This window comes from Bombina bombina, chromosome 5 (genome assembly GCF_027579735.1).
Source record: "Bombina bombina isolate aBomBom1 chromosome 5, aBomBom1.pri, whole genome shotgun sequence".
In the NCBI taxonomy this organism is placed as follows: Eukaryota; Metazoa; Chordata; class Amphibia; order Anura; family Bombinatoridae; genus Bombina; species Bombina bombina.
The window spans coordinates 376,878,338-376,903,911 of NC_069503.1; the positions used below are offsets into that span (position 1 = coordinate 376,878,338).

Genomic DNA, 25,574 nt, shown 5'->3' on the forward strand with positions numbered 1-25,574 from the left:
GCACTTTCATCCTGCAACCTGGAACTTACAGGCCAGTACTACGTATTGTGGGGGGGCTACTTTGCTGCTAGCGATTATTTGTGGGTGGGTTGCGAGACTAACTTGGGCACTGACCGGCAGAAGGTCAGGTGCCTGGTTAGTCTCCCTCCAAAAGGGGAGATATGTTACAAACTGCTGTTTGTAACTGGCCCTTTAAATGAAAAATTGCCCTGCTTCCCTGGATTTTGGAGAAGCCTATTTGCCAGCCTCCTTCCACATGACTATGGCCCCTGGAAGATTGTGCCCCTGAGGACATATTGACTTTTGTTGGGTGTGTGTGGCCCTTTAAGAACCATCTGGGGACATATTGTGACTTTAATGAACAATGCCCCTTTAAGACTATGTCCCCAGACCTGTGAAATGACTTGTCCCTGGCTTTCTCCCACTTGGTTCAGTTTCATTGTGTGCCATTAAGAGTTAAATTTTGTTCAGCTTCAAGAAACCTATTCTAAATACAAGTCTGCTGGGATTAGCTCTAATTAGGTTTAGTGATCAACTTTCCCATTGTCTAATCAGACTAGTATTGATAAGGTGGACTGCATTGTTTTAGTGTGTGTAATGTTATCTGCTGAAGTAAATGTTGTGGCCTGTCAAAGGGAGTGTCTCTCTATCTAATATCAAATGTGTGATGGGGGATTTTATGCCTCCCCCTGAGAGTGTCCTGTTTGCATGTAACCTCAATAAAAGCAGGCTGTGTGCTCCAGCACATCAGATCTATTTTCTGTCCCTCTAACTTGCAGCTTTGACTCATGTTTGTAGGGGACAGCTTCAGCTAATATCACTACAGGGATTGCTGACTATGGTGCTGATGATTCTTTGGTGAGCGCTAGGAGCATCCTTTTCTACGGTCCAACTTCCAGCCAGCCTGGAGGCAACCGTAACAGGGCAGAAACCCAATTTTTTTCTATCACATAACTTTCTTCATTCTCTTGGTATCCTTTGTTGCAGAAGCAGCAATGCACTACTGGTAGCTAATTAAATTAATTGAGTGATCCAATAACATCAGGCCTATATGTGCAGCCACCAATCACCAGCTCCTGGCCCAACTTAGGTATCCATGTCAACAAAAGATACCAAGAGAACAAACCAAATTAGATAATAGAAGTGAATTGGAAAGTTGTTTAAAATCATATGCTCATTCTAAATCATGAAAATAAAAATCTGGGCTTCATGTCCCTTTAACAACAACTCTTTTAATTTGTAACTCGTTTCATATTCTGGTAATCAACACAATCTGTCAGCCTCCCCTTCACAGCTAGAATCACAGAATTGTACCTGCAACAGATGCATAACCAAAAAGAAAAGGTAAAACATAAAAGCCACGTGAAGAACTGATTTATTGATCAACATAAAAGAAAAATTGCAGTGAACTAGCAAAAATAACCAACCAGTGGTCATCCTCTTCCAGTATTATATATATATATATTTATATCATTTTGTATTTGCTTTAAGCTTCTTACATTTTAGGACACAAGTACAATGTAGTACATTCCTGTAGGGAATCCGTCTATCAGATTAAATTCACTTATTAAACACAATAGAGCATAGTACACGAAATATACTCTAATCAAAAGAAATGCAAAAGGAAAGTCTCCATTTTTGTTGGTATACATACATAAATATAATTTTATATATACATTTTACAAATAAGCACATCTTTTATTACAAGCTGCTCAAAGACTGCTTTATTCAACAATAGTGGTAAAGACAAAATAGTCAATATGGTTGTCTTGATTTAATAAATTGCAATTTTTCATATGTTTGCTATTACAGTGAGGAGTAACACTGTTTTGTTAAAAAAATGTGGAGGTAGCAATGAATTTTGGGTTGTAAGACAATCATATTATGTGTGTGTGTTTATATATATATGTGTACCAATCTGAATCATTTAAATCAAACAATATACAAATATCTTATAAAAAGCTAATCATTCCCTTATAAATCATAAACACACCAAGAAAGTAAAAATTATATAATAGGTTTAAAAGATAACACATTTTTGTATCCAGTTTGGATTTGATGGTCATTAATTGACCATATGATTATTTTTTCATGTCATTATTATAGCTAAATATACTGTATATAAAATTAACAGGTAAAAAAGTCACTTTCTCACTAAAACTGAGCAGAGAGCTCTCTATATTGATTAACCTTTATAAGATGTGATGTATATCATGTTATGCTGTTGTAAATCATATTACACAGAAATACTGGGGTTTTTTTATTTCCTTCCACGAACTAAGCTACCTTATTGAGCTGTCCCATTACCATTTGGCAGCAGAAGAGTATGTCTACCTTCTTGACTTGTGTGTGTGTGCGTGTGATTCTGTACAAAATGTGTCAAGGGAAGCAGAGTTTGTATGGGGATCTGTACAGAATGTGTCAAGGGTAGCAGAGTGTGTGTATGGGGTCTGTACAGAATGTGTCAAGGAAAGCAGAGTGTGTGTTTGGGGTCTGTACAGAATGTGTCAAGGGTAGCAGAGTGTGTGTATGGGGTCTGTACAGAATGTGTCAAGGGAAGAAGATTGTGTTATGGGGTCTGTACAGAATGCGTCAAGGAAAGCAGAGTGTGTGTATGGGGTCTGTACAGAATGGGTCAAGGGAAGCAGAGTGTGTTTGGGGTTTGTACAGAATGTGTCAAGGGAAGCAGAGTGTGTTTGGGGTCTGTACAGAATATGTCAAGGAAAGCAGATTGTGTGTATGGGGTCTGTACAGAATGTGTCAAGGGAAGCAGATTGTGTGTATGGGGTCTGTACAGAATGTGTCAAGGAAAGCAGATTGTGTGTATGGGGTCTGTACAGAATGTGTCAAGGGAAGCAGATTGTGTGTATGGGGTCTGTACAGAATGTGTCAAGGGAAGCAGATTGTGTTATGGGGTCTGTACAGAATGTGTCAAGGGAAGTAGATTGTGTGTATGGGAGTCTGTACAGAATGTGTCAAGGAAAGCAGAGTGTGTGTATGGGGTCTGTACAGAATGGGTCAAGGGAAGCAGAGTGTGTTTGGGGTCTGTACAGAATATGTCAAGGAAAGCAGATTGTGTGTATGGGGTCTGTACAGAATGTGTCAAGGGAAGCAGATTGTGTGTATGGGGTCTGTACAGAATGTGTCAAGGAAAGCAGATTGTGTGTATGGGGTCTGTACAGAATTTGTCAAGGGAAGCAGATTGTGTGTATGGGGTCTGTACAGAATGTGTCAAGGGAAGCAGATTTTGTGTATGGGGTCTGTACAGAATGGGTCAAGGGAAGCAGATTGTGTGTGTGGGGTCTGTACAGAATGGGTCAAGGGAAGCAGAGTGTGTGTGTGGGGTCTGTACAGAATGTGTCAAGGGAAGCAGAGTGTGTGTATGGGGTCTGTACAGAATGTGTCAAGGGAAGCAGATTGTGTGTATGGGGTCTGTACAGAATGTGTCAAGGGAAGCAGATTGTGTGTATGGGGTCTGTACAGAATGTGTCAAGGGAAGCAGATTGTGTGTATGGGGTCTGTACAGAATGTGTCAAGGAAAGCAGATTGTGTGTATGGGGTCTGTACAGAATGTGTCAAGGGAAGCAGATTTTGTGTATGGGGTCTGTACAGAATGGGTCAAGGGAAGCAGAGTGTGTGTATGGGGGTCTGTACAGAATGTGTCAAGGGAAGCAGATTGTGTATATGGGGGTCTGTACAGAATGTGTCAAGGGAAGCAGAGTGTGTGTATGGGGTCTGTACAGAATGTGTCAAGGGAAGCAGATTGTGTATATGGGGGTCTGTACAGAATGTGTCAAGGAAAGCAGATTGTGTGTATGGGGGTCTGTACAGAATGTGTCAAGGGAAGCAGATTGTGTGCATGGGGGTCTGTACAGAATGGGTCAAGAGAAGCAGTGTGTGTATGTGGTCTGTACAGAATGTGTCAAGGGAAGCAGAGTGTGTGTATGGGGTCTGTACAGAATGTGTCAAGGGAAGCAGAGTGTGTGTATGGGGTCTGTACAGAATGGGTCAAGGGAAGCAGAGTGTGTGTATGGGGTCTGTACAGAATGTGTCAAGGGAAGCAGATTGTGTGTATGGGGGTCTGTACAGAATGGGTCAAGAGAAGCAGTGTGTGTATGTGGTCTGTACAGAATGTGTCAAGGGAAGCAGATTGTGTGTATGGGGTCTGTACAGAATGGGTCAAGGGAAGCAGAGTGTGTGTATGTGGTCTGTATAGAATGTGTCAAGGAAAGCATATTGTGTGTGTGGGGTCTGTACAGAATGGGTCAAGGGAAGCAGAGTGTGTGTATGGGGTCTGTACAGAATGGGTCAAGGGAAGCAGAGTGTGTGTATGGGGGTCTGTACAGAATGTGTCAAGGGAAGCAGATTGTGTATATGGGGGTCTGTACAGAATGGGTCAAGGAAAGCAGATTGTGTGTATGAGGGTCTGTACAGAATGTGTCAAGGGAAGCAGATTGTGTGTATGGGGGTCTGTACAGAATGGGTCAAGGGAAGCAGTGTGTGTATGTGGTCTGTACAGAATGTGTCAAGGGAAGCAGAGTGTGTGTATGGGGTCTGTACAGAATGGGTCAAGAGAAGCAGTGTGTGTATGTGGTCTGTACAGAATGTGTCAAGGGAAGCAGAGTGTGTGTATGGGGTCTGTACAGAATGGGTCAAGGGAAGCAGAGTGTGTGTATGGGGTCTGTACAGAATGTGTCAAGGGAAGCAGATTGTGTGTATGGGGGTCTGTACAGAATGGGTCAAGAGAAGCAGTGTGTGTATGTGGTCTGTACAGAATGTGTCAAGGGAAGCAGATTGTGTGTATGGGGTCTGTACAGAATGGGTCAAGGGAAGCAGAGTGTGTGTATGGGGTCTGTACAGAATGTGTCAAGGGAAGCAGATTGTGTGTATGGGGTCTGTACAGAATGGGTCAAGGGAAGCAGATTGTGTGTATGGGGTCTGTACAGAATGGGTAAAGGGAAGTAGATTGTGTGTATGGGAGTCTGTTCAGAATGTGTCAAGGGAAGCAGATTGTGTGTATGGGGTCTGTACAGAATGGGTCAAGGGAAGCAGATTGTGTGTATGGGGTCTGTACAGAATGCGTCAAGGGAAGCAGATTGTGTGTATGGGGTCTGTACAGAATGTGTCAAGGGAAGCAGAGTGTGTGTATGGGGGTCTGTACCGAATGTGTCAAGGAAGGCAGAGTGTATATATGGGGGTCTGTACAATACAGGGTAGGCACCAGTCTTCCCTCAGATTGTGCTACAGGCCTAACTTAAGCCCCTAGCAACACGCTCAAGTTTTCCTACTATTGGAAATTCTTGATCTCAAGATATGTCAGCAAGCAACTTGTAGCTGTCTATATCAATACTTTTCTCATTGTGCAATAAATGGTGGGTTTGTGTGTCAGTAATATCACATATAAGGGCCCTTTTGGATGGCAATGTATCATATAAAATACATTCTGATGCAATAGTATCAGCAATCTAATCTGTGATATTAGCTATTCCTTTCTAGTTTCCAAAACCTTTTATTAAATATAGATGAAGAGATTGAAAATAATTCACAACTTTCCATCCTTTGCATCACTCTCTAGTCATTGTATATGAATAATAACACAAATAATCTTGCAAGTAAAATTTACTTTGAGTAAAGATCTGATCATTTCTGTTATCAATGTGCTCACACTAAACAGTCAAGCAATAAAATGATTGTTTAGTACATTGGGGTTCTTGTGCTTTTATATAAGCTAGGCCTACACACTTTGAGAATATGAATGCCATTTAAACATACAGTGAACTATATATTTTTCGCTTTTTGAAAATATTGCTATTACATTATATGACAGAACTCCACAAAACTGTGGCAAGGCAGAAAAGTTGCTGAAGAATATTTGGGTGGTACATGTGTTGTGTTAGTATCTAGACCACTGGTTTTCAAACCTGTCCTCAGGCCTACCCAACAGGCCAGATTTTCATGATTACCTTGGGTGAGAGCAGGTAATATAACCATGTTTACAAATCAGCTGATTATTTGACCTGTCCTCCAGTTCAGATATCCTCAAAATCTGGCTTGTTAGGGAGCCTGAGGACAGGTTTGAAAACCAGTGCTCTAGACCAATCATGCTTAACATTTTCATTACTGAGTTACAAAATTTGATCTCACTACCCATCATACCATAAATTTTTGCAAGACATGAGTTTCAGTTATAATTAGCTTCAGTGTGGTAACCAACTACATTTACTAAGATCTAAGATGTGTGTGATGGATTTAGAGGTATTTATTTGGATTACTGAGTGTTACATTTAAATTTTTAGGTAGATTACATTCTAATTAAAAAAGTTGTGGAATTAATCAAGAACAACATCCTCATAGACTTACAGAGCATTTGTAGAAAAGATGTTGGTTACATGGTTACAATCTCCAATATGAATAAATAGTGCTAAAGTCACAATGATCTTGCTCAACTATGCAGCACAATGTTACAATTAATGTGTTTAGGATTAGTTTACGTTGTAGTCGTGAACTGGTAGTAACAGTAAACATCTCCATAGTCTTTAAAGTGAAGGTAAAGTATGAACTACTGAAATACACAAAATAATTAGTCTATATTTCAATAAGCTGATAGCTACATTTCTATCCCCAATTTTTGTGGGATTTCTGAATAAAAACATATATTTTATTGCCTACCGTTGCATTCTTGACTCCTCCCTACAGCTATTTCCTTATTTTCAAGGCAGTGACATATAGAGCGGTTCCACCCGCTCTATATGGGTTTCCAAAGCGCGTTCACAATCCTCCGATGAACTGCCCATGCGCGACTCTGCGATTCTCTTTCTACCGCGCATGCGATAATCGTATACTCTTTTACCCAAAGCGCATGCGTTATTCTCTCTGTCAACTTAGCATTGAATGAATTACAATTTTCATTCATTACTATGTTGTGCGCGAAAGAGAGAAGCTGCATTCTGGATATTTCTCTAAGATATACCTCTAATCCTCTCCCACTCTTCATGTCTCCGCCTGCCAGTTTCTCTCCCCCGTACTCTCACTCTCATCTTTATCAGACTCTCTTTTCCTTGTGTAGATGTCTCTCCCCTCATGCTCTCTGCTTCTCAGACTCCCCTGGTGCTCCCTTCCTAATGCGTCTTTGGTTACCGCCTCCTTTCCGTTTTTAAGCCGTCAGGATTTGTAGCAGTCTTTAGCAAGCCTATGATGTAGTATGGGAATTCCATAATCAAAGAAATAGGCATGCCCGAAAACGGGAGCGCGTGTGGATTCAGAGCAGTAGAAAAAAATCTTTGCGCATGCGCACATCATCATGGAGGCGGGTGACGTAGATTGACAGCCACCTAACCGCCAGATTTTCAATAGGCTCTGAAAAAAATGTGACCAAACCAGCAGAAAAAAAAAAAAAAAAACGGGTTGATTTAGCGGACCAAGAAAAAGTAAGTAAAAACGGCGAGTAATTATTTAATAATGAGATTTTAAAAAATCATGAATGAAACTCATATTCATTTTGGGCAACTAATATTATTCCAGTATCATAGCGAGGGAACTTTACCTTCACTTTAATGTAAATGTTTGTTGCTGCTAATAGTTTATAAAGTTTACAACTTCAATGTAAACTAGCCCTTAGTGAACACAATTATTTGTGAAGAAGTTCATAGAAACATACATTCAATGGAGTCTCCATATTTGCTTCTGTGATGTAATATTAAAGGGACAGTCTAGTCAAAATTAAACTTTCATGATTCAGATAGGGCATGCAATATTAAACAACTTTCCAATTTACTTTTATCATCAAATTTGCTTTGTACTCTTGGTATTCTTTGTTGAAAGCTAAACCTAGGTAGGCTCATATGAATGCATCTGACAGTTTGTCACAGCTAGAGGGCGTTAGTTCATGTGTGCCATACAGATAACATTGTGATCACGCATGTGGAGTTACCTGAGAGTCAGAACAGATTAGTTAAAATGTAAGTTTGTCAAAAGAACTGAAATAAGGGGGCAGTTTGCAGAGGCTTAGATACAAGGTAATCACAGAGGTAAAAAGTATATTAATATAACCGTGTTGGTTATGCAAAACTGGGGAATGGGTAATAAAGGGATTATCTATCTTTATAAACAATAGCAATTCTGGAGTAGACTGTCCCTTTACTTCTAAGAATAAATAGCATTATGCATATCACAGGCATTGTTTTAGAAGTCTGCTGTTCAAACTATTATTGCACCTCATCACACCATTCCCTACAATCGTCCTGCGCTTAAAAGGCCATTCCCAAATTAGGATCTTAGTCCCTCGGTTCTGCCATCCTATTTTTATGACCTTCCTTCTTAGCCCTAGTTAATTTATTTTAATTGTTATGAGGCATGCCATACCTAACGGAAACTCAGTCGTCGTGTCGTTACTGTCTCCTTCATTCTTTTTTTTTTTTATACCATTGTATTGACTTTATAGCAAACATCATTTATTATGGTTGAAATGTATGTCGAGATATCTAAGTAGTAAATGTAATAAATAACAAAATGTATTATTTTCCTTGCCCAGTGGAAAATGCCACAATAATTTGATTACTACAGAGACCACCTACACAAGCTACACATTGTATGTGCTGTAAGGCCAAGATTAGCAATAACCACCAGCAATTTCTATTACTGATAGCTAAAATATTTTCCATACTGAATATTTGTACAAAACAGTAAACAAAACTATATCAAAATAATATGAAGTGCACTCTATGCAATGCGGCATACAAAACTATTTGAGTTTAACTAGTGCAGATAATTTAAGCATTTATATATATTTATTTTAGAAATATGAAGCAAAGACAGTGGCGCACCATTGTATCTGTTTAACCTGCATACTTCCTACAGTATGTTACTAAAATGGTGCATTACAAATGTTCTATAACATCAGTGAAAAAGTGCTTAACAAGTCTTATAAAAGGATTCACTTTATTTTTCTTCTTGCTCGTTTGGATTCACATCCATGTCATTGACAGCTGTGTTATTATCCACTTCCTTTCCTACAGCAATAACGGCTTCCTCTTGAACTTCGCTCTCTTCACCACATCCTAAATCCATTTCCATCATGGCGTCCGTTGCTCCGCCCACCTCTGGAGAGGCATTATAGTTTTCTGGAGTGAGTGACTCCTTAGATCCGGCATTCTCCTCGTTTGTAGATAAAGTTATTTCCTGATTATGAACTTCATTATTGCTGTGTATAATCCCATCCACATAGTGGTTTACATGCAAGCTACCATCAGCCATTTCATCAACTTTTGTTAACTCTTCATTTTTCCTGTTTCTGTCTAATTCTTTCTTTTCATCAGTGTTATGGTTTCCTTTGGAATTTAACTTCACCTTTCCTTTTTTGGAGTGCCTGCCATGTTTTTCATCTTTGGAAAATCTCCACCCAAACTGAAATAAAAATATGAAGACATTAGATAATTTTTTTGTGAATGAGTGAATTCATTATTTAGGTCATGTAAATGTACTAATCAACATAAAGTAATATACATATTTTATAATGCAATATAAATTAAATTATTACTTCAGAGAATAAAAATATCTGGCAAGAAAATATCTTCAGTAGGCAAAATATATATATGTGTGTGTGTGTGTGTGTGTGTGTGTGTATTATAGCTGGAGAGATGCAATATCTTCAGTGGGCAAAATCTATCTGGTTATAATGGTTGTGTGTGTGTGTGTGTGTATATATATATATATATATATATATATATATATATATATGTGTGTGTGTGTGTGTGTGTGTGTGTATTATAACCAGAGAGATTTTGCCCACTGTAGATATTGTATTATAATATATATATATATATATATATATATATATATATAGATATATAGATATATATAGATAGATATAGATATATAGATATATATACACATACACACTATAGTATATAGACAATTAACTAGTGTTTTCACAAACTCTACTGAATAACAGATATTTAATAGCTTATTCCCACAGGCAGAACCACCATTAACTAACATAATGCAGTATTTTCACAGGATTATATGTATGCCCTGTATTGAAATTTATTGTATTTACTTTTCAAAGTAATAGGTTTCAGCAAGCACAGTTATTCTTATTAACTGTATTTTGTTCCATAAATTAGTTGGAGAATATGTATATGTAGATTTTATTGTGCACATAGGCCACCATGTAAAATCTATGGATGTTTTTTTAACTTGGCATAACAATACAGACATGCCATGTATTATAATATTTAATTTGTCAGAGAATGTTGTCTTTGCTCCTGTAAAATATCCCTATTTTATTTATTGTAAAGGCAAAAACCGGATCTAGTAATTTATTAGACTGCAGTGCAACATAAATCTTCACACTAAATATTTTTTTAAGAGAAAAGTGAAAGAAAAACAGATTTAGTCTGTACCTTTTAATGCATCTGAAACTTTAAATATTTAAACATGAATAATTACAGACCATCTGTTATATAAAAGTTTGGATATCTAAAGCAATTCTAAGTTCACTCATATTATTGTTTTTTCTTTTCTTTCTTTTGTTCTATACCCAGGGAGATTATTTGAGGGCAGAAATATTAACAAAAACGAATATACATATTAATGAAATACTTCCCAATTAATTGTAAATTTGAACTTTTTTCCATTTCTGTATATTTCGAATTTAAAGTGACAAAATATGGTTAATATTGAAATGAAAATTAATGATTTCAGTTTTGGTTAGAACAATTTTTGTAAAATGTATTGTATTAGAAACAACACTTCTAGCAAAATCTATCACTTTTTCAGTGCTAGTTTTTTTTACTATGCATGCAAACTATGAATCAGCTATAAATATCAAGAGCATATCTGCATGGAAGAGGCCAACAAAGTCTGTCTTCACCACCGCGAAAATGGGCTCCCGGTGCCAGGAACCGGGACGACAAGGGCCCAACATCGGATCAAGAGGAGCCAGATTTCCCAATGGTGAATACAACTTTTGGGGTTAGTTTGGGCTTTTTTGGGGTGTTTTATTATTTTTAAGAATAGGGTTTTTCATTTTTACTTTTCTTTTCTAGGCTAGTTTTTTTTTGTGGTAGATTTTGTTATTTTGGGTGGTATCGAAATTGCGCTCAAGCAAATGCATTTACCTTAAACTCGTAATATTCGTGGTATTTCCCATTTCTAGATGCAACTAAATCCATGTGTTGTCAAGGTAAATCAATAGCATTCCCATGTTTGCGCTAATATTACAAGTTGAAGATAAAATGTATTGCTTGAGCGAAAGACTCAGGCATTCTAACATCTGGAAATCGGATAATGCGACATTGCTAACTCCCTTTTCCATGTAGCATACTAAAAAAAGCCTTTTCTGGCTTTCGCTTCAGCGTTAAACCTAAGGTGTGCTAGGTCAACTGGGCTAAAGGGGAAGGTGCATTAAGAATACTTCAAATACCTGTATGTATAGTTATATATCTATATGAATAGATAGGATATATATTGTATATACATATATATATCTATATATATATACATATATATATATATATATATATATATACACACACACAAGTATAAATGTAAAAATAAAAAGAACATTTTCTTTCTGAAGAATATAGGTATTTAAAGTATTTATATTAAAAACACATTAAATTTGTTTTAAAATTATATTGCATATTTCAAGGTATTTGACTGTGAAGTGCTCCCACGTGTGTGTTTATATATATATATATATATATATATATATATATAATTTATTTATAAAGTGACAACATATTCCGCAACACTGTCCATGGGAACAGTTTGTTTGAATCAAACAATGATATGAAACTTGTGAGAGACAAGACAAAATGTGACAAACAAATACAGGAGGAATTGAGGGCCCTACTTAGCTCGAAGGGTAGGATGGTGAGAAGCAGGAGGTTAGGACTGCAAGGGTGAGAATGATTTTCATACAGAGTTAGATGAGGGCAATTGTTAGGTAAGTGGAATTCATTTGTTACTAAGTTGAGTGGTAGGTTTCCCTGAACAAATGTATTTAGGGAGTATTTAAAAGAAGGCAGATTAGTGGAAAGTCTGACAGAGTGAGAGATAGAGGAAGGCCAGTGGGAAGTTTATTGCAGTAGTCAAGTCAGGAAATTACAAGGAAGTAGATTATTTGCTTTGTGGTGTCAGTGTTCAGAAATGGGCACATTTTGGAAATATTACGAAGGTGGTTGTGGCAGGGTGAAGAGAGCAATTGAATGTGGTGATAAAGGACAGATTGGAGTTGAGTGTAACTCCTAGGCAGAGGACTTGGGGTGATGGAGAGATAGTGATGCTGTTAACAGTGATAGAAAAGTCAGAAATCGGAGTGGAGCTAGAGGCAGGGATTAGATGGAGCTCAGTCTTGGACATGGTGGTGAAAGGCCATCCAGGAAGAAATGCCAGAAAAGCGGTATTATAAATGGAAAAGAGTAGAGGACCCAGGAAAGACATGACAGCACATGACACAGAAAAGGACCTGTGAGAAAGATAAGAGTGGATCCAAGAAAGAGCAGTGTCACAGAGACCAAGAGAGCTGAGGGTCTGTGGGAGGAGGGGGTGGCCAACTGTGTCGAAGGCAGCTGAGAGGTCAAGTAAGATAAGTATAGAGTAGTGGCCATTACTTTTAGCAGAAAGATTGTTATTAATCTTGGTGAGGGCAGTTTAAGTAGAGTGTTGAGGGTGGAAGCCAGATTGCAGGAGGTCAAGCAAGGAGATGAAGGAAATGAAGAGGGTTAGGCGGTCATAAACTAGATTTTCCAGGAGTTTCTGTGCTAGTGGAAGCAGTAATATGGGGCGGTAGTTTGCAGGAGAATTAGAATCAAGGGTTTTGGGTTTTTTTGAGTATGGGACTGACCTTAGCACTTTAACATTTATATATAATAGCACTTAACTTCAGGTCTCAAGTCGTGCTAAATCTTCTAGCGCTATTTTGGGTTGCTCTCAAACACAACCAATAATTTTCAGCTGGTGATATGAGCGATGTTTAGCATGCTCACAATATCAATTGAAAATATATGGTGCACTAAAGGGATGTTGGCAATGCTAAACTTCCTCTGGTAAATTTGTTTTACCATGAACTTGCAATATCAATTTGTGCACTAATTCAAGCAAGGTCCAGCGAAATTAATTTGTGCACTCTGCACAATCAGTAGTGCTCCACTTGTAATCTGACACAATGTGTATATTTTATTTACTAATGCTAATTCTGTAGAATACAAAATGCCAAAAGCTACATGTAGATTGAGATGAACAGAAGCAGCCAATGGTAATGCTCCGCTGCTTCCCCACAACCTGCAATGGGGAAGGTGCGACTAGGTCTTGTTTAAAGGTATATCCCTGTTTATTAAAATCCCCACTAAGTCACCATTTAGAAAGGCATAAAGACATAAAAGGCTTCCAGGTGTTAATAAGTCATAGAACAAGCTACTGAGCTGTTCATTCCTGGTTGAGAGATTCTCTTTCTGTATATATTACCATTTAAAAAGGGTCTGAATTACAAATATACGATTGTTGACAATTTTATGAATTGATGGTTTATGTTGTTTATCCAGGCAAAAGCACCCACTTGACACTTTCATAGCATCAATGAGGCATAATTTTTCAGAAACGCAGCACTTGTGTGCATCAAACAACTGTCTCCTGTATATGTTTCCACTGATATCATATTTGAGGGTATTTTCAATTTTATACCCATGAAAACTTTTTGATGACTATCATGCTTAGCAAACCCTAGCACCTCCAACAATTTACTCTGGAACACAGGAATCAGAGTTCTACTACTTATAGAGTTTACAGTATGAAGCCAAGTTTTATACATATTGACCAGTTGACCATGCTTAAAGTATGTGTAAAAAAACCCCCACATAATATGTTTGCAAAACTTACCTTTGACTCTTTTCTCCGCATCTTATGGGGCAGGGCAGGTCTCTGCAGGAATACAATCTGCTTGGTAGTGACATTTCCATCCCTGGAAATAAATTCATAAATATGCTAAGCATTCCATTACCCATCACAATATAGGACCCTACCCTACCTTTATACCATTAACTGGTCAGACTCTGCATTTCCATTTATATTAGATTTATTCTTTGTTATAATGGAAAAGGGTAGAAATCTAGAAATTCCTTATTGTCACGGCCGATGCATTTTATTACCACTATGCATATAAACTCATGATGATATATAAATCTTTTTATACTGAGGATTCTGGTTAAAATCAAGGCAGCTCACACCCACAATACTATTAAGTTTCGACCTTTGTTTATTACAAATTTCAATCAATTACTAGAGGGTGTTTCCAAAAATCATTATTCATTTGGATATTGAAGATAAAAAATAACATGGTTGACATTTCTAATGAAAACTAATTCTGTGCTTTAAATCAGGGCAGATTGCATACATATTATATAAAAAAAATCCTAAATATGCAGTAGAATGGCAATAAGAAAAATAATAGTTTAATATACAGCTCTCAAAATAAAACCATTAAACTTATTTTGTTATAGTGGTATTTTAGGGTGGGAATTAAAATCCAGCTATGGAAATCATTAAATAATTTAAAAGAACATTAAAAGCGAAATATGTTTTATTAGCATACGCCTAGATTTAGAGTTTTGTCGGTAAAGACCCACGCAGCTTTTTTTCCTACCACTGCTCCCAAACAACGCTGGTATTTAGAGTTGTCTGAAGGGCTGCGTTAGGCTCCAAAAAGGGTGCGTTGAGCCGAATTTACCGCCACTTCAACCCTCAATACCAGCGTTGCTTACGGTAGCGGTAAACTGGCAAAACGTGCTCGTGCACGATTCCCCCATAGAAAACAATGTGGCAGTTTGGGCTGAAAAAAAACCTAACACCTGCAAAAAAGCAGCGTTAAGCTCCCAACGCAGCCCCATTGTTTCCTATGGGGAAACACTCTCTAAGTCTGCACCTAACACCCTAACATGAACCCCGAGTCTAAACACCCCTAACCTGACACTTATTAACCCCTAATCTGCCGCCCCCGCTATCGCTGACCCCTGCATTACACAATTAACCCCTAATCTGCCGATCCGGACACCGCCGCCACCTACATTATCTCTATGAACCCCTAATCTGCTGCCCCCAACATCGCCGACACCTAGATTATATTTATTAACCCCTAATCTGCCCCCCCAATGTCGCTACCACCCGACTTCAAGTATTAACCCCTAATCTGCCGACTGGACCTCGCCGCTACTCTAATAAATGTATTAATCCCTAAAGCTAAGTCTAACCCTAACACCCCCCTAAGTTAAGTATAATTTTAATCTAATTAAATAAATTAAATCTTATTAACTAAAGTATTCCTATTTAAAACTAAATACTTACCTGTAAAATAAACCCTAAACTAGCTACAATATAACAAATAATTATATTGTAGCTATTTTAGGATTTATATTTATTTTACAGGCAACTTTGTATTTATTTTAACTAGGTACAATAGCTATTAAATAGTTATTAACTATTTAATAGCTACCTAGTTAAAATAATTACAAAATTACATGTAAAATAAATCCTAACCTAAGTTACAATTAAACCTAACACTACACTATCAATAAATTAATTAAATAAATTACCTACAATTACATACAATTAAATAAACTAAACTACAAAAAAAAAACAACACTAAATTACAAAAAATAAAAAAAGATTACAAGAATATTAGGCTAATTACACATACTCTAAGCCCCCTAATAAAATAAAAAAGCCCCCCAAAATAATAAAGGTCCTTACCCTATTTTAAATTAAAAAGAAGAAGATGGCTCCGCTCCGGATGGATGAAGATAGAAAATGCCGCTTGGATGAAGATGTCTGCCGGTTCTGATGTCCTCTTCAGCCCGGATAGGATGAAGACTTCTGCAGGTCTGGATGTCCTCTTCTGCCCCATCGGATGAAGACTAGTGTTAGGTTTATTTAAGGGGGTTTGGGTGGGTTAGAGTAGGGGTATGTGGGTGGTGGGTTTTAATGTTGGGGGGGGTTGTATTTTTTTTTTTTTACAGGCAAAAGAGCTGATTACTTTGGGGCATGCCCCACAAAAAGCCCTTTTAAGGGCTGGTAAAAGAGCTGATTACTTTTTAATTTAGAATAGGGTAGGGACCTTTATTATTTTGGGGGGCTTTTTTATTTTATTAGGGGGCTTAGAGTAGGTGTAATTAGCCGGACATTCTTGTAATCTTTTTTTTTTTTTTGTAATTTAGTTGTTTTTTTGTGTAATTTAGTTTAGTTTATTTAATTGTATGTCATTTTAGGTAATTTATTTAATTCATTTATTGATAGTGTAGTGTTAGGTTTAATTGTAACTTAGGTTAGGATTTATTTTACAGGTAATTTTGTAATTATTTTAACTAGGTAGCTATTAAATAGTAAATAACTATTTAATAGCTATTGTACCTAGTAAAAATAAATACAAAGTTGCCTGTAAAATAAATATAAATCCTAAAATAGCTACAATATAATTATTCGTTATATTGCAGCTAGTGTAGGGTTTATTTTACAGGTAAGTATTTAGTTTTAAATAGGAATACTTTATTTAATAAAATTTAATTTATTTCGTTAGATTAAAATTATATTTAACTTAGGGGGGTGTTAGGGTTAGACTTAGCTTTAGGGGTTAATACATTTATTAGAGTAGCCGCGATGTCCGGTCGGCAGATTAGGGGTTAATACTTGTAGTTAGGTGGCGGCGACGTTGGGGGGCAGATTAGGGGTTAATAAATATTATGTAGGTGTCGGCGATGTTAGGGGCAGCAGATTAGGGGTTCATAGGGATAATGTAGGTGGCGGCGATGTGCGGTCGGCAGATTAGGGGTTAAAATATTTATTATAGTGGCGGCGATGTGGGGGGACCTCGGTTTAGGGGTACATAGGTAGTTTATGGGTGTTAGTGTACTTTAGAGCACTGTAGTTAAGAGCTTTATAAACCGGCGTTAGCCCATAAAGCTCTTAACTACAGCCTTTCCATGGGCGGTAGGAGTCTTGTCGGTAGAGGGTGTAACGCTCACTTCAGCCAAGACTCTAAATACTTGCGTTAGGAAGATCCCATTGAAAAGATGGATACGCAATTGGCGTAAGGGGATCTGCGGTATGGAAAAGTCGCGGCTTGAAAGTGAGCGTTACACCTTTACCTGGCCGACTCTAAATACCAGCGGGCGGCCAAAAGCAGCGTTAGGACCCCTTAACGCTGCTTTTGACGGCTAACGCAGAACTCTAAATCTAGGCGATAGTATTGAGGTTATTCACATACTCCCTCTAAATCATGGGTGTTGCTATATTGAAATCTAACTTACTGCATTCTTAAATGTGTGCAAGTCTCTTTCAGATACCTGCAGTTCCAAAATGGTGCCATTAGAGGGATGTGCATAAAATGTATTTAGGGCCAGATTACGAGTGGAGCACTAACCATTCCACGCAAGCGAAAAGGGGTTTAACGTGGGTGTTTGCACTTCAGGGTTTACAGCTTGTATTACAAGTTGAAAGTAAATGTGATCGCTTGAGCGTAATTGAACTTAACGCTCGTCAGGTTAGCGCATCCTCAGAGCACTGGTTAACTGTTTTTGAAACAAAAAAGTGTCACAAAACATAAAAAATACATTACAAATTACAGTTACACTCATAATAACACAATCTAAGAAAAATTATTAAAAAAAAATATTGCACAAAAAAGTTATAAGGGCTCAGATATAAGGGCTCAGTCAAAGAGCTTTAACATAGAGATACATATGTGTGTGTGTGTGTGTATATGTACAAATGTATTTAAATGTGCATATGTCTATTTACAGACATATATACAAATATAAACACATAAATACATATGTAAACACATATAGAATATATATAAGTGCATTGGAGCCCTTTGCAGTTATGTAGATGAAAATATGTAAAACATTTATGCAATATTCATATTTAATAAAGGGTTATCCTGTGTATTTACTGTAAATATTTCACATTCCAATGTTCTGTACATAGCAGAATATGTTCTATGTATTTATAAATAGATATTCCTATATTTATATATATACACAGTATATATATATATATATATATATATATATATATATCTCCCATGTGTATCTGCTGGGCCATCAACCAGGGTACAAAGTCAGTATTTTAATAACAATCTTCTTCAATCAAGGACTGCACGCACTGGATTTGGATACAAAATTACTTCTTTATTGTGGTAACGTTTCGGAGTTTACAGACCCCTTCCTCAGACCAGACATTAGTGCAAGTGAACAAAGTGCAATTTAAATGTGCTACGCCCCACCCATCAATTAATTACAGGAAATTGCGCCAAAACTGTGTTTCCATGGCAACATCATAGTTGCCAGGTTGCTATCATATACACATTTATACAAACAGGGAAACATTTAAAAATTTAGTGCATATTCATCACCAATATGGAAAATAAAAAATAAACAACAGTGTATTAAACAGAATAGTGTATAGATATCGCTCAATTGTATTTTTAAACCATCACACTACAGAAATCAAAAACACTAACTAATCAGTGTTAATCCATATTTAGGTTTGCTGCATATCATGTGTCAATAGTCTAATAATTGGTTATTGGTAAGAATCAGGTGGCTATATGTCTGTGTGTATCATAGTACTAAGGATTTTCGTTGTGTATATGTCAGAGAGTTGAAAAACATGTGCTACTAGAAACATGAGTCAATCCCATAATCAGTACAGGTATTCCTAGACACATAGCTTAACAAAATGGCACCGTTTGTAATAGGCTTGGAAATCAGCCCTTAAGCATATCATATGTAATGACTTGTTTAATGATCCATGCCTGTATAAAGCACACTAACTTTGTATGCTCCCATATGCTGCAAAGCAGCCTCCTGCTGAGTCTCATTGAAACAGGCACGGATGTTACAGATCCGACGTCTGCGTGGCCCCAGGCATGCACACATGGCTAATTTGCATAAAGCGATGACGTGTCATTCAGACACAGAACGCTTTGGGACTGTAGTGTGTCCGGCTGTGTTAGTATAATCAGTGCCTGCTCTAGTGTAAACATACCCCATCAAGAGGGGATCTCTATATCAGAAAAAATTAAGCCTCCTAGCAGTTGTAACCTTGATGTGTGTGAAACAGCATAGTTACGTTTGTGAACACTCATATGTATTCAATATTGCCTAGAACACAGATGGGTAAGGGTATGTCTCAAAAGTGAAATAAAAAATTAGTTAGGTCCCAATCTGTTGTCACAGGGGCATAAAACATGTAACATTGGTAGAGTATATCCAAATATATAGGATTGCAATTAATCTCAATATACATGAAGTAAGTAAATAGATCACTATGTGAGCTCCAATAAGTCGCATCAGGCCACTAACTATCAATTAAGTAGTATAGTTAAGGGACCATATTAAACTGGACATATAGTGTAGCCAGGCATCTGTTGCTAATTATCAAATTTGTACACCTGCATGAAACTATAAAGCAAAGGTGCAGTCAAACATTCCCCATACAAGCGACTCCAAATCTATGAAATATATCTCACAATCCACTATTGATATCATGCCTAGTTATGTGTTAATAAATCCATGTTTTTCTACAGACTACAGGAGATGAGATTAGACCTCAACAGTAAGATCATTGGTCTACACCTTTGCTTTATAGTTTCACGCAGGTGTACAAATTTGATAATTAAACAAGTCATTACATATGATATGCTTAAGGGCTGATTTCCAAGCCTATTACAAACGGTGCCGTTTTGTTAAGCTATGTGTCTAGGAATACCTGTACTGATTATGGGATTGACTCATGTTTCTAGTAGCACATGTTTTTCAACTCTCTGACATATACACAACGGTTATCCTTAGTACTATGATACACATAGACATATAGCCACCTGATTCTTACCAATAACCCAGTATTAGACTATTGACACATGATATACAGGAAACCTAAATATGGATTTAACACTGATTCTGTAGTGTGCTGGTTTAAAAATAAAATTGAGCAATATCTATACTCTATTATGTTTAATACACTGTTGTTTATTTTTTATTTTCCTTATTGGTGATGAATATGCACTAAATTTTTAAATGTTTCCCTGTTTGTTTGTATAAATGTGTATATGATAGCAACCTGGCAACTATGACGTTGCCATGGAAACACAGTTTTGGCGCAATTTCCTGTAATTGCTTGATGGGTGGGGCTTAGCACATTTAAATTGCATTTTGTTCACTTGCACTAATATCTGAAGAAGGGGTCTGTGAACCCGGAACCACGGAACGTTACCACAATAAAGAAGTAATTTTGTATCCAAATCCAGTGAGTGCAGTCCTTGATTGAAGAAGATTGTTATATATATATATAAAAACATATTTTATTCTATTGTGAAGAACATTGGTATGTGAAATAATATTTTCATGTCAGGGCACTTGAGAATATGCGATCAGGTTTGCGTGCGAGTAGTTTTGTTTTCACTTTTTTTACTCCATTTACTTCTATGCAGGAATGCGTTGTCACGCGCATGATATTCTAAGTTTGGCTTTTTACACACAGGTTAACGTGCAAGCGAAAAACAGTTTACTTTCAACTTGTAATACAAGCGCTACCCGACGTGCGCAAAATGCTTACATCTATCGGAGTTAGCACTCGACAAGGAGCGTTAAATACTGCTCCACTTGTAATCTGGCCGTTAGTGTTTAATGTCCTTTTAAGATAACTTTTTCTTTCACAAAGCAGAATGATGAGAAGTTGGGGGACCAGAATCGTGATGGATTTTTGCATATTTAGCTTCATAATTTATTTTATCTGTTCGTTCATTTTGATACTTTTCAATCAAGATTCGTAATCAGCATACAGTGCAAGTGTGACATAAATAGCAAATTAGTACAAATCTTCATTTTTTTCTTTGCAATCATTTTGTAAATGAAATAGAAAACAGCAGGAAATAAACACTTAAAATAGCTGAAGTATTATGTTTTTCAATATCTTCTATATTGTTATAATACCCTACATTAATAATCATTAAACAACCTATTTGTATTTTATTCAGGGACAAATAAAGTGACATAGATGCCTTCAGTTTCAATAAATGTAAGAAAAAAAGAAAGAGTATTTGTTAATTTGCTATCTGCTGTTGAGATTTGGGAAGTTGAATGGTTAAAATGCTTATTTTTGGATGTATGTGTGTGGCTATTTTTTATACACCTAAGGGACAAAAACATTTGCATTACTATTGTTTACTCTGATAGGGATGATCTATGGCGATATAATTTTCCTTGTTAAAAAGGTGATGAGGTTTCTTAGGAATGAACTCATCAGAATCTAATTTATTTTCATCAGATAAGGGACACAGACCTTTACAATTTAATTTTATCAAATATATTTGCATGCAATTAAAATTTAACATTTTATGAAATATTGAATAATTTGCACCCTCTCATTACTGACCCAAACATAATTGAAATAATGAAAAAATATATATATGTGAGAAATGTAAAACATAATTTATTACTTACAGGTAGATTACGAGTTTTGCGCTAAACAGGGTGCGAAACTAACGGCAAAAAAGTTGCGTTATTTCACTCTCCATATCGCTGCCATTACGAGTTACTGAAAAGCCTCCTTTTGCTTGCGATATGGTGGCGTAAAGCTCCATACCACACAAAAGGCAAGGGCTACTTTGACGTGCTTGTGGACGCTTTCCCCCATAGACATCAATGTGGAGAGAGTGTAAGAAAAAAAAAACCTAACACCTGAAGTGCAGAATGAAAAATCTCTGTAACGCAACCCCATTGAAGTTAAGTTTAAACCTAACACCCTAACATAAACCCCAAGTCTAAACACCCCTAATCTGCCACCCTGACATCGCTGACACCTAAATAAAGTGATTAACCACTAATCTGCCTCCCCAACATCTCTAACACTAATAAAAGTTATTAACCCCTATTCTGCCGCTCCCCGACATTGACGCCACTATAATAAAGTTATTATCCCCTGTTCCGCCACTCCCCGACATCGCCACCACTATAATAAAGTTATTAACCCCTATTTCGCCGCCACTATAATAAAGTTATTAACTCCTATTCCACCACTCCCCGACATTGCTGACACTATAATAAAGCTATTAACCCCTAATCCGCCGCTCCCCAACATCGACAAAACTATAATAAAGTTATTAACTCCTAAACCTCAAGCCTCCCACATCGCCGCCACTAAATAAACCTATTAACCCCATAAGCTCCGGCCCCCCACATCGCCACTACTAAATAAACCTATTAACCCCTAAACCGCCAGTCCCCCACATCGCAAAACATTAAATGAAACTATTAACCCCTAAACCTAACACCCCCTAACTTTAAATTAAAATTACAATATAACATCTTAAAATAAATAAAAAGTTACATGTGAAATTAAAAAAAACTATATTTAAACTATAAATTACCTTAACATAACTATTCTAATAAAATAAAAAAATCTACCAATTAAAAAATCTAAATTACAAATTAAAAAAAACCTAACACTACGAAAAAAAATAAAAAATCTAAAATTACATAAAAAAATAAACACTAAATTACAAAAAATAAAAAACACTAAGATTACAAAAAATAATAAACGAAATTATAAAAAATAAAAACAATTACAATTAATCTAATAGCCCTATAGAAATAAAAAATCCCCCCAAAATAAAAACACCCCTAGCCTACAATAAACTACCACTAGCCCTTAAAAGGGCATTTTGTAGGGCATTGCCCTAAGTTAAACAGCTCTTTTACCTGTAAAAAAAATTACCCCCCTCAACAGTAAAACCCACCACCCAACCAGCCACCCAAAATAAAAAACCTAACTATAAAAAAAAACTAAACTACCCATTGCCCCTAAAGTGGCATTTGTATGGGCATTGCCCTTAAAAGGGCATTCAGCTCTTTTAAAAAAGCCCAAAGCCCTAATCTAAAAAAGAAACACCCCAAAAAAATAAAAAAAAACCCCTAAAACTAACCACAGAATATCTACTCACGGTTCCTGAAGTCCGGACATCCATCTCCATCCAGGCGCCGAGAAGTCTTCATCCAGGCAGGAATATCTTCATCCATCCAGGGGGCGTCTTCTATCTTCATCCCGGCGGCGTGGAACGGAGCCGTCCTGGAAGCTGAAGACATCCTGCGCGGAGCGTCCTTTTTATATGGTCACCGCCGTACACTGAAGTTGAATGCAAGGTAGCCTTTTCAAAATGGCCTACCTTGCATACCTATTGGCTGATTTGATTCTTCAAATTCAAATCAGCCAATAGGATTTGAGCTTCTGAAATCCTATTGGCTGTTCAAATCAGCCAATAGGATGAGAGCTACTGAAATCCTATCGGCTGTTCAAATCAGCCAATAAGATTTCAGTAGCTCTCATCCTATTGCCTGTGTTTTTAAATTTGTCCTTTAGATTTTTGAATTGGTATTTTTTAAAATTTTATTAGAATAGCTATGTTAGGTTCATTTATAGTTTAAACTTAGTTTTTTGTTTTTTTAACAGGTAAGTTTTTTATTTATTTTAAGATAGTTATATTGTAATTTTAATTTAAAGTTAGGCGAGTGTTGGATTTAAGGGTTAACAGTTTAATTTAGTGTTTTACAATGTAGGGGGCCAGCGGTTTAGGGGTTAATAGGTTTATTTAGTGGCGGCGATGTGGGGGCCGGAGGTCTAGGGGTTAATAGGTTTATTTAGTGGCGGCGATGTGGGAGGCCGGAGGTTTAGCTGTTAATAACTTTATTATAGTGGCGGCGATGTGGGAGGCCGGAGGTTTAGGGGTTATCAACTTTATTATAGTGGCGGCGATGTCGGGAAGCGACAGATTAGGGGTTAATAGCTTTATTATAGTCGGCGATGCCTGAGGCAGCAGATTAGGGGTCATTAGGTTTATTTAATAGTCGCGATGTGGGAGGCGGCAGATTAGGGGTTAATAAGTTTTAAATAGTGTTCGCGATGTAGGAGGGCGACAGTTTAGGGGTTAGTAGGTAGTTTATGGGTGTTACTGTACTTTGTAACAGTTTAGTTATGAGTTTTGTGAAACATTTTTGTTGCGCAAAACTCATAACTACTGCTCGGTGGCGATATGGATAGTGTCGGTATAGGCTGTAACGCACAACCTGTAATACCGGCGCTATGAAAATCCCACAAAAAAACGTCATTTTTTTTTTTGGTGAGGAATGGACATTGCGTTACAGGCTAAAATGCTTGCCGTATAGCAATACCAACACGACTCGTAATATGCGTTACTGGCCATTACACTGGAATTGCCATTTTATCAGTGTCAAAAGCCATAATGCAAAACTCGTAATCTACCTGAATATTTATAAATATTCAAGATAATTTAGGGAAAACGGTCAAAAATACTTTCTTAATTCTATGCTGGTTTGGAGGGAAATAAACTCAATTAAAAGTAGCATTCAATAAAGGGATATGAAACACTGATATTGCAATATAAAATGTTAATAATAATAAAATTGATTCTGAAAATTATGGGGTTTCCAGTTCCTGTTAGATTTGGAACTGCAGACTTCTGACTTAAAGGGACATGAAACACAATTATTGATATCCTTTGTTGAAAAGCAGTAGGCTCAGGAAAAGATGTCTCTGGAGCAATATATAACAGCCGTTTTACAAGACTAACAATGTTATACATTTGCAAGGGCACTAGGTGACAGCCGTGTTTGTAGTCATGTAGTACTCCAGACATGCGCATGCTACCCACCTAGGTATTCCCTTCAACAAAGAATATCTTGAGATTAAGTAAATTTGATAATAGAAGTAAATTGGAAGCTTTTCTATAACTATATGCTCTGTCTATATCAAGAAAAAAAGGGTTTCATATCTCTATAACACTACTATATACCATAAAGCCATCGGTTGCACACTCTAGTAACCCATTTATAGTGGTGAAACCTAAGTTACAACATGACACCCATTAAAAATAAAAAAAAACAAAATGTATGCATACCTGATAAATTTCTTTCTTTCCGGATATAGTGAGTCCACGACTTGAGTAATTACTGTTGGGAATATCACTCCTGGCCAGCAGGAGGAGGCAAAGAGCACCACAGTTAAGCTGCAAAGTATCACTCCCTTACCCACAACCCCCAGTCATTCGACCGAAGGGAAATGGAGAAAAAGGAGTAACACAAGGTGTAGAGGTGTCTGAGGTTATAGTAAAAAAAAAAAACTGTTTTAAGATTAAGGGTGGGCTGGGGCCATATCCAGAAAGAAATTAATTTATCAGGTAAGCATACATTTTGTTTTTCTTTCCTAAGATATGGTGAGTCCACGGCTTGAGTAATTACTGTTGGGAACCAATACCCAAGCTAGAGGACACGGATAAATAGGGAGGGACAAGACAGGCAGTCCTAAACAGAAGGCACCACCGCTTGAAGAACCCTTCTCCCAAAAGAAGTCCCAGCAGAGGCAAAAGTATCAAATTTGTGGCAGCCTTGCAAATTTGTTCCACAGAAGATTAATTTTTGAAAGCCGAAGAAGAGGAAACAGCTCTTGTGGAATGAACCGTAATTCTCTCAGGAGGCTGCTGTCCAGCAGTCTCATAAGCCAAACGAATT

At 37.1% G+C, this 25,574-nt stretch overlaps 1 protein-coding gene across 1 annotated transcript in view; it reads right to left on the minus strand.

The window, feature by feature from the left end:
* Positions 1–1,358: 1,358 nt before the first annotated feature.
* RFTN1 (raftlin, lipid raft linker 1) overlaps positions 1,359–25,574 on the minus strand; it is an 885,191-nt gene continuing 860,975 nt past the window's right edge. Inside the window, exons 9-10 of the mRNA XM_053714209.1 lie at positions 13,879–13,960; positions 1,359–9,402 (exon numbers count right to left, since the gene is read on the minus strand). Coding sequence (XP_053570184.1) covers positions 8,938–9,402; positions 13,879–13,960 — 547 coding nt within the window. The 3' untranslated portion in view covers positions 1,359–8,937. The remainder of the gene's footprint in view (positions 9,403–13,878; positions 13,961–25,574) is intronic.